At 36.3% G+C, this 14,093-nt stretch overlaps 2 protein-coding genes across 2 annotated transcripts; one reads left to right on the top strand and one right to left on the bottom strand.

Annotated features, from left to right (window-relative positions):
* The first annotated feature begins 61 nt into the window (after positions 1-61).
* Positions 62-2,721, top strand: LOC141283216 (NADH dehydrogenase [ubiquinone] 1 beta subcomplex subunit 1-like). The gene is made up of 3 exons (XM_073816501.1): positions 62-139; positions 2,011-2,155; positions 2,588-2,721. The coding sequence occupies exons 2-3, from the start codon at positions 2,016-2,018 to the stop codon at positions 2,622-2,624; spliced, it is 177 nt and encodes a 58-aa protein (XP_073672602.1). The 5' UTR covers positions 62-139; positions 2,011-2,015; the 3' UTR covers positions 2,625-2,721.
* A 132-nt stretch (positions 2,722-2,853) lies between these two features.
* On the bottom strand, positions 2,854-13,969 carry LOC141283217 (ribosomal oxygenase 1-like). The gene is made up of 15 exons (XM_073816502.1): positions 13,854-13,969; positions 13,125-13,265; positions 12,893-13,047; positions 11,724-11,823; positions 11,524-11,637; positions 10,840-10,946; positions 10,642-10,749; positions 6,055-6,089; positions 5,786-5,964; positions 5,584-5,688; positions 5,353-5,494; positions 3,742-3,862; positions 3,463-3,562; positions 3,288-3,374; positions 2,854-3,211 (listed from the first exon to the last, which is right to left on the bottom strand). The coding sequence occupies exons 1-15, from the start codon at positions 13,923-13,925 to the stop codon at positions 3,143-3,145; spliced, it is 1,635 nt and encodes a 544-aa protein (XP_073672603.1). The 5' UTR covers positions 13,926-13,969; the 3' UTR covers positions 2,854-3,142.
* Positions 13,970-14,093: the final 124 nt, after the last annotated feature.

Raw genomic sequence — 14,093 nt, 5'->3', positions numbered from 1 at the left:
TTCATTGTAATGGAAAAGAAAAAAATAGCACCCCACCCCCCTTCAAACTGTTTCGTTGATAGTTGGTACAGTCCAAAGCCCTCTAACTCTCTCTGCTAATGCTGCTCTGCTAAAAACACACAGAGGAAACTAGCGGAAGGTAAATGATTTTAAATTCATATATATTCAATTAAGAAACGTGTTTTATACTTCAATGTGAGTATTAAAGATAAGTAAACGTTTATTCGAGTTTTCTGTGAATGTATCGGGATCAAAATCTCGTGTTTATGCGAGGACAGTAGCGGATAGTGTGCACACGGGCCCAGAGCAGTCACCTTCACATCAACACACACACACACACACACACACACACACACACACACACACACACACACACACACACACACATATATTTTAGTACAAAAATGTGTTATTGTTTTAATTATGGTATTTTGTCTTCAGATAGTTTCTGTAGACGTAACGTTAGTAGAGTTTTGCAAACAGGCCAATGAATGCAACAGAATTGCTGTATTTCATTGGTTTTAGTGTCTTTGAGTCCACATGACTAACACTGTCATATATACTGACATGTGCAATGAAATGAAATCCACATTAGAAACTTAACTACTACTCAAATGTTTTGGATACATATGTTCATTTATTTGATGTAATCAAGCATTTAATCAGAAGCCTTTGGATCAGAAATTTTTTTAATATAATGAGAATCATAGTTTTAGTCAGGTGTGTCCAAACTAGTGTACAGTCGTGGCCAAAAGTTTTGAGAATAACATAAATATTGGAAATTGGAAAAGTTGCTGCTTAAGTTTTTATAATAGCAATTTGTTATGAAGAGTGATCAGATGAATTGCATAGTCCTTTTTTGCCATGAAAATTAACTTAATCCCCCAAAAAACTTTCCACTGCATTGTTAAGAAGGCTTCAGGGCGCCCAAGAAAGTCCAGCAAGCGCCAGGATGGTCTCCTAAAGAGGATTCAGCTGCGGGATCGGAGTGCCACCAGTGCAGAGCTTGCTCAGGAATGGCAGCAGGCAGGTGTGAGCGCATCTGAACACACAGTGAGGCCAAGACTTTTGGAAGATGGCCTGGTGTCAAGAAGGGCAGCAAAGAAGCCACTTCTCTCCAAAAAAAAAAAATACCATCAGGGACAGATTGATCTTCTGCAAAAAGTATGGCGAATGGACTGCTGAGGACTGGGGCAAAGTCATATTCTCAGATGAAGCCTCTTTCCGATTGTTTGGAGCATCTGTAAAAAGGCTTGTCCGGAGAAGAAAAGGTGAGCGCTACCATCAGTCCTGTGTCATGCCAACAGTAAAGCATCCTGAGACCATTCATGTGTGGGGTTGCTTCTCCTCCAAGGGAGTGGGCTCACTCACAATTTTGCCCCAAAACACAGCCATGAATAAAGAATGGTACCAAAACACCCTCCAACAGCAACTTCTTCCAACAATCCAACAACAGTTTGGTGAAGAACAATGCATTTTCCAGCACGATGGAGCACCGTGCCATAAGGCAAAAGTGATAACTAAGTGGTTCGGGGACCAAAACGTTGAAATTTTGGGTCCATGGCCTGGAAACTCCCCAGATCTTAAAACTTGTGGTCAATCCTCAAGAGGCGGGTGGACAAACAAAAACCCACTAATTCTGACAAACTCCAAGAAGTGATTATGAAAGAATGGGTTGCTATCAGTCAGGATTTGGCCCAGAAGTTGATTGAGAGCATGCCCAGTCGAATTGCAGAGGTCCTGAAAAAGAAGGGCCAACACTGCAAATACTGACTCTTTGCATAAATGTCATGTAATTGTCCATAAAAGCCTTTGAAACGTATGAAGTGCTTGTAATTATATTTCAGTACATCACAGAAACAACTGAAACAAAGATCTAAAAGCAGTTTAGCTGCAAACTTTGTGAAAAACTAATATTTGTGTCATTCTCAAAACTTTTGGCCACGACTGTACATTAGAGGTGAAGTAGAGTCAATAAACTTAATTTATGTTTGTTTTCTTTATTCACAGGCATCATGGTAAACTTCGCAGCAGCGATTCGTGCGCACTGGGTCAATATTCTGGTCCCTATGGGTATCGTCATCGGGGTTTACCTGGACCGATGGAATGACCAGAAACTCACAGCATTCAGGAACAAGAGTGCTTTATACAGCAGGTAAATAAATGAAGAAAATCTGCTGAAATTGTATTCACATTTAGGCCATCAAAGATGTAGATGGGTTGGTTTCATCATCACATTACTTGCTCACCAATGGAGCATCTGCAGTGAATGGGTGCCATCAGAATGAGAGTCCAAACAGCTGATAAAAACATTGCAGCAATCCACGAGTAATCCACACCACTCCAGTCCATCAGTTAACATCTTGTGAAGCCAAAAGCTGCATGTTTCTAAGAAACAAATACATCTCTAAGACGTTTTTAACTTTAAACCGTTGCTTCTGGAGTCATGTGATACGTTACCAGCTGTTTGGACTCTAAATCTGTTCCCATGCAGAAACAAACTGATATACAATTTAGATTTTCAGAGAGCGTTTTTGGGTGAACTATTCCTTTAAATTAATTGTTTCTAAATCTGTACTTTTTTCAGGGAACTTAAGCCTGGTGAGGAATACACTTGGAAGTGAGACTCCCTCTGTCCAGAATGTGTATATTGTCTGTTCAGCCACTGTCTCTCTGATTGCAAGCATGTTGGTGCAATAAAATTTGCATATAGTTCTGTAATGCCTTATAGTATTTCTTTATAGCACATTAAGGACAAGTGATGTGAGATTTTGTTAGTTGGCTGGTTTCTATTCAGTCATCATGTTATTAAATGTCAAATATGTTCTGATTTGCTGCATCATCTTTTGACTATCAATTTTAAAAAATATTTTTTGATTTACTGATTTCTCAAAATCTATGGATGACTTTGTCAATGGACGACAACAACAGTTTAGGTTTAACCTCAGCAATTCTGTACATATCATTTGCCGTAAAACATTTTTATCCAGTCAAAGAAACTTCAAAATAGTTTTTGGTTTGCTTTCTAAAGATGTTTTATACACATTGAAGAATTTCAGTTTACAAAAAAATACGTAGTTAAGAACAGTTCATGGTCATTTGATGTAGGACACTCATTTTCTTTAGCCACAAAATACTGCTTTTATTCAGCTGTCAAAGGTTTGGCTGTGTGGATTACTCCCTTCTCAAAGAGCAGCTCAGCCAGAGACATCTGCAAAAATGAGATTCATTAATACACAAAAGCAATTTGAACGGGTCCTTAAATATAACACAAATGCGCAAAGTACCTTAGCTTCCATTGTCTCGCATGGTAAACTGGCCACAGAAATAAACTTGGGATAAGAATGAATCAGAAACTCCATGGCATCAATGTGCTGTTAAAAAGAAACATGATTAGAGATCATGATCAAATGCTTAAAGAAGGTAAAAGCTGCAGGTATTTCAGACAAAGTGCATGTTTACCTCTGCTTTCATCTCAAAGCTCTTGGGTTCTTCTTTATGATAGACTCTGGTGTTCTCAGTAGTGTAAAAAAGAGATACAGTGTCTCCATCACCGCACAACCTATGAAGACATGTTCCTTTTTAAATTCTGACCTATGTTATTTGAATCAAAATACCATTTATTACAACAAAAATGTGTATCTTTAACTATAAATCAGTTATCTATGTTCTCTCATCACATTTAGCTCATACTATAATTTCGCTGTATACAACTTAAAAGAAACTACTGTGCACTGGTACCTCGCAGCTCCGGCCCGCACCAGTCTGATTTGAGTTTGGTTCTTCAGTTGAACAGTCACATCAAGGGCCACACCGTCTCCCCATCGAGCAGGAGCCCCGTACACACTGCTGGCCTTCTCCTCTACGAAATAACACAAATGCATTTTACTGATTTAATATTTGAGCTTTATTCTTTGGAAGGTCGATTGTGACTTTTTCCAATCATAGTTTTTACTTTTTCTTCAAAACTCTTACGTTCACAATTCTGACTTTTGTTCTCTCAATTCTGATATAAACGAAGAGATATGAACTTAAAATTGTGAGATTCTGAGACCAAAGTTAGAATTAAGAGTTAACGTGAGAAAAAAAAGTCAGAATTGTTTTTATTCCATGCCGGAAACAAGCTTCTATGTTAATTGGTTTAACATACAGTACTTTACAAAAACAAAAAGCTAGAATTGCAAGATGTAAACTGAAACTTCTGAGAAAAAAAAAAGTCTGAATTCTGAGATGCAAACTAAAAATTCTGAGGAAAAAAAAGTCATAATTGCAAGATAAAAAAAGTCAGAAAAAAAAACTCAGTAAAAATTCAGGATTGTATGATGTAAACTGAAAATTCTCATTAAAAAGAATTACAAGATGTAAACTGAAAATTCTGAGAAAAAAAACGTCATAATTGTGAGATGTACACTGAAAAATAACAGAAAAAAGTCAGAATTTTGAGATACAGACTGAAAATTCAGATTAAAAAAGTCAGAACAGAATTGCAAGATGTAAACTAAAAATTCATTAAAAAAATCATAATTGTGAGATGTACACTAAAAAGTAAAAGAAAAGTCAGAATTGCGAGGCGTAAAATCAAAAATCAGAATTACAAGATGTACACAGAAAATTATTTAAAAAAAGTCAGAATTACAAGATGTAAACTGAAATTCTGAATTGTATGATGTACACTCAAATATCAGAATTGCGAGATGCAAACTCAAAGTCATAATTGCAAGATGTGAACTGAAAATTATGAGAAAAAAATCAATTGTGAGATGTAATCTGACAATTCAGAGAAATAAAAGTTATAATTGCAAGATGTAAACTGACATTTAAAAAACAAAAAGTCAGAGTTGCAGGATGTAAACTCAAAATTTCAAGATAAAAATCTAAAATGTGAGAAACTAAACATTTAGAGAAAAAAATCAGAATTGTGAGATTCTCACAGAAATGAGAGAAGCTCAAAATTCAGATTAAAAAGTCTAAACTGCAAATTGCAAACTCAAAATTCCACAAAAAAATGAATTGTGGGATGTAAACTCTAAATGCACTTGCAGTTGGAAGATATAAACTTCAAGATAAAAGCCCAGATAATTAAGTAAATTTCCAATTACCTTTTTTTGCAGGAAGAAAAAAGCAATTTTAACATATATTATAAAACAGATATTATATTACTGCAATATCTGATCCCACACAAACACTTGATAAACTACGGATTACATTTAGACATTTATCAGACATATATTTTCTGAAACTCACAGAACTGTTTGAGACTGAATTTTAAATGCCTGGCCTTTCAAAAGGCATTTTTTTTAAAGCAAAAACATCCCCTGACCTTTAGTCATGATGTGTTATTGTGGGACTCACCAGCGCTCAGCATCGGCGGAAGGCAGTCGTGCAGGAAGTCTCTGGCTTTCTGATCCACAGCAGCATCGACTGGTGCATAATTGACCAGTTTCTTCATCAGGCCCCCAACGTGTGCAATGAATTTGCCTCTCCGTGGGTCCTCCTGTTCACATGCACGAGTGATTTCTGTCACTACAAGTCAGGAATGAACCGAACGGAGCCTGTGTATTAATGGAGTAGAAGCACAAGTACCTTCTCAGAGTTCTGAACTCCCATGAACTGAAGGTAATCGAGCGGCAGTCCCTTCCTGAACTCAACGTCCTCTTCCATCGCAGTCTCCAGAGCTGCTGGCATCAACTGCAAATCAAATACATTTACTGAAGTGACAACATCTAATATCTGTCTTTTGATTTTGATTCATTCACAGCACAGAATCAGAAGTGAAAGGTTTTACTTTGAGGAGCAGATCTCCCCAGCTGTTCCTCTGAAAGGAGGAGACGGTGATGTGCAACGAATGAGCGTCAGGCAGACAGTCGCCCTGATGAATGAAGCCACGTGGAAAATACAGCAGATCACCAGCTTCCAGCACCACGTCCATGATAGGCTGCCCGATCTCATTCTGACTGAAATTAGCTTGAGGAGAAATGCAACAGAAAGAGTTTATCCCCTTTATAATTAAAAAACACATTGATATGACCAGTTATGTATGTAAAGACTACTTACGACTTGACACCAGTGGCAACACTTCATCTTCAGATCTGAGAGACAACAGAGGTGCTACTAGTTAATACTGCATCTCTTCACTTGGTATATATAAAGATTTTATAAAGGACTAGACTAGTTCAGTGAGAAATGAACATTTCCTTGAAATCTACTCATATTCAGGCCATCCAACATGCAGATTGGTTTGTTTCTTCATCAGATTTGGAGAAATGTTGCATCACTTGCTCACCAAAGGATCCTCTGCAGTGAATGGGTGCCATCAGAATGAGTGTCCAAACAGCTGATAGAAACATCACAATAATTCACAAGTATTCCACACCACTCGAGTACATCAGTTAACGTCTTGAGAAGACAAAAGCTGCATGTTTGTAAGCAGGGTGCGATTTGTGAAAAAAGCAGAGGGGGGGATTCAAGTACCGGATAATGAGTGTCATGTTATGAAATGTTTTTAATACGACAGAAACTTTGTCTAACGTGATCACAATTTCATAAAAACATTGTAAGTTAGGGCTATTAATTGTAATGATTTCATTTCAAACAACGATTCAATTATACAGAGAAAGTAAGTAAAGAACACAGCATCAACGGACCTTTTTGAATCTCTGAAGCAGTAAACCACTGCGTCGCAAAATCATTCACTGTTTTGAAGCGCTCCAATTGAATCGTGAATCATTTGATTGAGAACGGGACTTTATCCAAAATAGGAATTCAAAGCACGCATGGCGAATCATTTGATTCAGAACTGGATTTTAAAGCGCGTACCGCAAATCAATTGATTCAAAACGGGAATTTAAAGCATGTATGGCGAATCATTTTATTCAAAACAGAAATTCAAATTGAATATGGCGAATCATTTGATTCAGAACGGGAGTTTATAGCGCGTACCGCGAATCATTTTATTTCAAAACAGGAATTCAAAGCATGTATGGCAAATCATTTGATTCAGAACGGGAGTTTATAGCGCGTACCGCGAATCATTTTATTTCAAAACAGGAATTCAAAGCATGTATGGCAAATCATTTGATTTAGAACGGGAATTTAAAGCACGTACCGTGAATCATTTGATTCAAAACAGGAATTCAAAGCGCATATGGCGAATCATCTGATTCAGAACGGGACCTTAAAGTGCGTACCGCGAATCGTTTGATTCAAAATGGGACTTCAAAGCCCCAATGTCAAATCATTTGATTCAGAACGGGATTTTAAAGCGCGTACCGCGAATCATTTTATTTCAAAACAGGAATTCAAAGCATGTATGGCAAATCATTTGATTTAGAACGGGACTTTAAAGCGCGTACTGCGAATCATTTTATTTCAAAACAGGAATTCAAAGCATGTATGGCAAATCATTTGATTTAGAATGGGAATTTAAAGCACGTACCGTGAATCATTTGATTCAAAACAGGAATTCAAAGCGCATATGGCGAATCATTTGATTCAGAACGGGACTTTAAAGTGCGTACCGCGAATCATTTGATTCAAAATGGGACTTCAAAGCCCCAATGTCAAATCATTTGATTCAGAACGGGATTTTAAAGCGCGTACCGCGAATCATTTTATTTCAAAACAGGAATTCAAAGCATGTATGGCAAATCATTTGATTTAGAATGGGAATTTAAAGCACGTACTGCGAATCATTTTATTTCAAAACAGGAATTCAAAGCATGTATGGCAAATCATTTGATTTAGAATGGGAATTTAAAGCACGTACCGTGAATCATTTGATTCAAAACAGGAATTCAAAGCATGTATGGCAAATCATTTGATTTAGAACGGGAATTTAAAGCACGTACCGTGAATCATTTGATTCAAAACAGGAATTCAAAGCGCATATGGCGAATCATCTGATTCAGAACGGGACCTTAAAGTGCGTACCGCGAATCGTTTGATTCAAAATGGGACTTCAAAGCCCCAATGTCAAATCATTTGATTCAGAACGGGATTTTAAAGCGCGTACCGCGAATCATTTGATTCAAAACAGGAATTCAAAGCATGTATGGCAAATCATTTGATTTAGAACGGGAATTTAAAGCACGTACCGTGAATCATTTGATTCAAAACAGGAATTCAAAGCGCATATGGCGAATCATCTGATTCAGAACGGGACCTTAAAGTGCGTACCGCGAATCGTTTGATTCAAAATGGGACTTCAAAGCCCCAATGTCAAATCATTTGATTCAGAACGGGATTTTAAAGCGCGTACCGCGAATCATTTTATTTCAAAACAGGAATTCAAAGCATGTATGGCAAATCATTTGATTTAGAATGGGAATTTAAAGCACGTACCGTGAATCATTTGATTCAAAACAGGAATTCAAAGCGCATATGGCGAATCATTTGATTCAGAACGGGACTTTAAAGTGCGTACCGCGAATCATTTGATTCAAAATGGGACTTCAAAGCCCCAATGTCAAATCATTTGATTCAGAACGGGATTTTAAAGCGCGTACCGCGAATCATTTTATTTCAAAACAGGAATTCAAAGCATGTATGGCAAATCATTTGATTTAGAACGGGACTTTAAAGCGCGTACTGCGAATCATTTTATTTCAAAACAGGAATTCAAAGCATGTATGGCAAATCATTTGATTTAGAATGGGAATTTAAAGCACGTACCGTGAATCATTTGATTCAAAACAGGAATTCAAAGCATGTATGGCAAATCATTTGATTTAGAACGGGAATTTAAAGCACGTACCGTGAATCATTTGATTCAAAACAGGAATTCAAAGCGCATATGGCGAATCATCTGATTCAGAACGGGACCTTAAAGTGCGTACCGCGAATCGTTTGATTCAAAATGGGACTTCAAAGCCCCAATGTCAAATCATTTGATTCAGAACGGGATTTTAAAGCGCGTACCGCGAATCATTTTATTTCAAAACAGGAATTCAAAGCATGTATGGCAAATCATTTGATTTAGAACGGGACTTTAAAGCGCGTACTGCGAATCATTTTATTTCAAAACAGGAATTCAAAGCATGTATGGCAAATCATTTGATTTAGAATGGGAATTTAAAGCACGTACCGTGAATCATTTGATTCAAAACAGGAATTCAAAGCGCATATGGCGAATCATTTGATTCAGAACGGGACTTTAAAGTGCGTACCGCGAATCATTTGATTCAAAATGGGACTTCAAAGCCCGAATGTCAAATCATTTGATTCAAAACAGGAATTCAAAGCGCATATGGCGAATCATTTGATTTAGAATGGGACTTTAAAGTGCGTACCGCGAATCATTTGATTCAAAATGGGAATTCAAAGCCCGAATGTCAAATCATTTGATTCAAAACAGGAATTCAAAGCGCATATGGCGAATCATTTGATTTAGAACGGGACTTTAAAGTGCGTACCGCGAATCATTTGATTCAAAATGGGACTTCAAAGCCCGAATGTCAAATCATTTGATTCAGAACGGGATTTTAAAGCGCGTACCGCAAATCATTTTATTTCAAAACAGGAATTCAAAGCGCATATGGCGAATCATTTGATTCAGAACGGGACTTTAAAGTGCGTACCGCGAATCATTTGATTCAAAATGGGACTTCAAAGCCCGAATGTCAAATCATTTGATTCAGAACGGGACTTTAAAGCACGTACCGCGAATCATTTGATTCAAAACAGGAATTCAAAGCGCATATGGCGAATCATTTGATTCAGAACGGGACTTTAAAGTGCGTACCGCGAATCATTTGATTCAAAATGGGAATTCAAAGCCCGAATGTCAAATCATTTGATTCAGAACAGGATTTTAAAGCGCGTACCGCGAATCATTTGATTTCAAAACAGGAATTCAAAGCATGTATGGCAAATCATTTGATTTAGAACGGGACTTTAAAGTGCGTACCGCGAATCATTTGATTCAAAACGAGAATTCAAAGCGCGTTTCGCGAATCATTGATTCAAAATGGGACTTCAAAGCGCGAATGGCAAATCATTTGATTCAGAACAGGATTTTAAAGCGCGTACCGCGAATCATTTTATTTCAAAACAGGAATTCAAAGCATGTGTGGCAAATCATTTGATTCAGAAAGGGACTTTAAAGTGCGTATCAAGAATCATTTGATTTAAAATGGCAATTCAAATTGCGTATGGCGAATCATTTGATTCAAAAAACAACTTTAAAGCAAGTATCGTGAATCATTTGATTCAAAATGGGACTTCAAATTGCGTATGGCGAATCATTTGATTCAAAAAAGGACTTTAAATTTGCAAATTGCACCCTGTTTGTAAGAAACAAATCATAATTTTTTCAAGCACTGTTTATAAGCACAAACTATCCAAAACTGTTCAGGAGATTATTCACTAGAGAAAGCGTTATTATGGATTACGGACTTTATTTTAGCCAGAAGGAGTGGTTTAAAGTCCAGAACATCTTAATGATGGATTTGTTTCCTGTGGATTATTGTGATGTTTCTATCAGCTGTTTGGACTCTCATTCTGACGGCACCAATTCACTGCAGAGGATCCATTGGTGAGCAAGTGATTTAATGCTACATTTCTCCAAATCTGATGATGAAACAAACTCATCTACATCTTAATTTTTGAGTGAATTATTTCTTTAAAGCATAACCAATCGCTCACCGAGGGTTGTACAGTCTCCAGTGCTTTTTGCCCTCCAACTGCAAGATGAACGCCTCTATATCATCATAGTGAGGAGCAAAACCCTGCGTCCCCGCTGGTGTCAGATATCTGTAAAACATATAGCAGGTAAACCATAATTGACAAAGATTTCAGCAACAGAATGTAATGAAATAGTGTTTATGAATCATTTTCACATACACATTTGCACCCGCCATACTGCCAAACTTCTCCTGAAGAATAGAGAGCACTTGCCACATGGTGGAGGAAAATGCTTGAGGATTGAGCATTCTGAGAGAACAGCCACTCTGTTGACAAACAACAATGAATGAACTTCACACTTTCACAGTAAAGTAAACACTGAGGCTATACAGAAGTGCTATTTATATTGAAATGACAGTTCCCCCAATTTTAAGAATGTTTGCACAACAGCATATTATCACCTTTGCATTGTTGATATGATATTGCCTCAGCTACTGATAGTGAGAAGCAATTTCCACATTTTATGACAAACACTTTGTAGACATTGTATATTTAACTTATTAATTTTCAGCATCACAACGCCAGTCTTCAGTGTCACATGATCCTTCAGAAATCATTTGAATATGCTGATTTGCTGCTCAAGACACATTTCTGATTATTACCAATGTTAAAAAGTCGTGCTGCTTTATATTTTTGTAAAAATTGATACTTTTTTTTAAGATTCTATGATGAATAAAAAATTCAAAAGAACAACATCCGTTTTAAATAGAATATTTTGGTAACAATGTTCAAAGTCTTTACTTCACTTTTGATCAATTTAATGCGTCCTTGCTGAATAAAATGAAAAAAAAAATATATACCAGTAATCATATAACCCATCAATTGTGTGTTTGAAAAATGTACCTCATAAAAATCCCACACATTGTATGGTAACGCTCTTCCTGGAGGATTGTGTGTCTCTCTTTTTCCATTTGTGTAGCTTGTCACATCCAGATTCACCCCAAACTGCACATCATCCTGAACAAAACACTGAACAATGTAATATCTGACAGAGACATACAAAGACACCGATTCTCTCTAAATCAAAGAAAGAAAGTGCTTACATTTCTTAAGATGCAGTCAAACTCAGCCGTTGAAAAGAGTCCTTTATAGTAGTCTGGATTCTGTCGTTGGATCAGAATCGGTTTCTTCTCCCATTCATCTCTATATTGTGGACAGAACAAGACCTGTAAATCATCTTTGATCCAAAGCAACTTCTAGTACACTTTTTGGATGAATTCTTAAGTCAATTTAACCCAAGATAAAGTCATATTTTAACCCAACATCAAAAGAAGCATTCAACATCAATGATGTCAACTAAAGTACATTTATAATTATTTTTGTTGTAAGTATTCAATATGGCAATATTTGTTGCAATAAGCTTAAATTATCCTAAGGATGTTTTTTTTATTATAGTAATATGTTACTTAGGGTTAGGGATTTTTTTTTTTTTTTTTGCATTACAGTGAATATTGGGGGAAAATCTACATTGTCAAAAATAATGTCACAATGCAAGCAAATTTGTGTTCAATTGTCTGTCACGCCAAGTCACATTTATTTATATAGCACTTTATACAATACGGACTGTTTCAAAGCAGTTTCACTGTAATAATCTGTAATGAAACAACTTTAATTTAGTCTGTAGAGCAACCCTACAGAAGACAATATTGCCAATATTCAGCTCAATTTGATTCAATTCTATGAAAGCCTGTTTCCACCATGGAAAAAAATAATAAAAAATAGGTAATTTGTGATATTTTTGTTTTACTTCTTTTTGACTATTTGACTCAGAATTGTGAGGTATAAACATACAAATGCAAGAAAAAAAATGTTTGAATTGTGAGACAAATTTAGAATTCTGTGTTTTCCCCAGAATTATGATTTTACATCCTGCAATTGTTTTTTTTTATTCTACCACAGCAATTGTGACTTTTTACCTCACAATTCTGACTTTTTTCCCATTGCAATTGCGAGTTTATATCTCACAATTCAGACTTTTCTTCTCAGAATTCCCAGTTTGTATCTCAAAAGAAAAGTCAGAACTAAATCAGTTATAAGCTAGCAAGTCTTTTCTCAGAATTGTGAGATAAAAAGTTGCAATTACCTTTATTATTTTTTATCCCACCGCAGAAACGTTTCAATACAATTTGGTTCAATTACAGTGTTACAAAGCTCATCAATTAGAGAAACATTCAGGTTAGCTATAAATGTGTGTGTGTCTGCGGTCTCACACCTAAAGAAGCTCTTGTCTTGGACTGGGTAAATAAGCCACTGGAACAGTCTGTTGGCTCTATCTTTGCTGTTGTTGACCTTCGTCAGATCCGCCAGGAGTGCATCAAGAGAAACATTGTTAACTCCTTCACCATTATGTGTCTCAGAGTCCTTCTCCTGCAAAAACAGAAGATCACAAGCTTCAAATCTCCACTGATGCTCCAGTATTCGTCATCATACGGTTAGACACTTACAGCCTTAGATTTCTCCGTATCACTGCTGCTGACCCTCTTGCTGGACTTCAGAGGCTTCATTCTATTCTTTTTATTTAATTTCTTGTTTGGCTGGATGCCATTCTCCTTCCTTTTGATTTTCTTCGCTGGCGGAGAGTTAGCCTGCAACAAGAAGTCATGCAATTACATTTACAGCCCTTAATAACATGGTATTTTTAATACAGGGGTCATCATCCTAGTGCAAGAGCCTCCAATGCTATAAGGCAGCAATATATTTTCATGAATAAAGCCCACAATTACAGTGAAAATTATTATTAATACATGAAAAATATGATTTAGAAAATATTTACTTTCTGTTGTCTTAATTACTGTATTTTATATATTTAAAATTAATATTTATTTTATTCAAAATATTTATTTATTTTACTTTCATCTTATTTCTTAACCTTTTTCCAGTTATAAAACCCCTGCTAATACTGAGTATCAATGGGTGATAGTGTATACCAGGGTTTTTAATGATTATTGTATTCATATGCAATTTTATTGAAATGGTAAACAAAGAATGTTGATTTGTTACCGAGAGAACACATACATTTTGTACAATGTATGTACAGTTTATGCTATACTCAATGTGTATTCATTATATTAGAATCCAGTACTGATGAGCTTGAATTAATTAACAATTTTACCCTGAAATTATGGTTATTTTCAATTGCAATTCATGCAATACCTCATAAGCAACATTTTTACCTGTACTCGCGGTTTTGTTCCTCCTGATAATGACTGATAAAAAGATAATGCGGACATGTGTTTTCTTTCCATGGCTCAGACGTGAAGAACAGACATCAGACACATGAGCGTTTTCTTCTGCAGGACTCAATACAAACAAACGGCGCTCACACTGCCACCTACACGTCTGGAGCTGCAAATACGTATGATATGTTTAAAACAATTTCCTCTTACTAGATCCTTCCGTTTATAATACATCAC

Source organism: Garra rufa, chromosome 13 (genome assembly GCF_049309525.1).
Source record: "Garra rufa chromosome 13, GarRuf1.0, whole genome shotgun sequence".
NCBI lineage: Eukaryota > Metazoa > Chordata > Actinopteri > Cypriniformes > Cyprinidae > Garra > Garra rufa.
This window is presented reverse-complemented; position numbering and strand designations above follow the sequence as displayed.

Excerpts from the sequence above, each read along its gene's own strand:
- LOC141283216 (XM_073816501.1), top strand. The coding sequence starts at position 2,016 with ATGGTAAACTTCGCAGCAGCGATTCGTGCGCACTGGGTCAATATTCTG. Across the intron at positions 2,156-2,587 it reads AAGAGTGCTTTATACAGCAG|GGAACTTAAGCCTGGTGAGG; the intron begins GTAAATAAATGA and ends TACTTTTTTCAG.
- LOC141283217 (XM_073816502.1), bottom strand. The coding sequence starts at position 13,925 with ATGGAAAGAAAACACATGTCCGCATTATCTTTTTATCAGTCATTATCA. Across the intron at positions 3,863-5,352 it reads TCCGCCGATGCTGAGCGCTG|AGGAGAAGGCCAGCAGTGTG; the intron begins GTGAGTCCCACA and ends GTTATTTCGTAG. Across the intron at positions 3,212-3,287 it reads GCGAGACAATGGAAGCTAAG|ATGTCTCTGGCTGAGCTGCT; the intron begins GTACTTTGCGCA and ends TCATTTTTGCAG.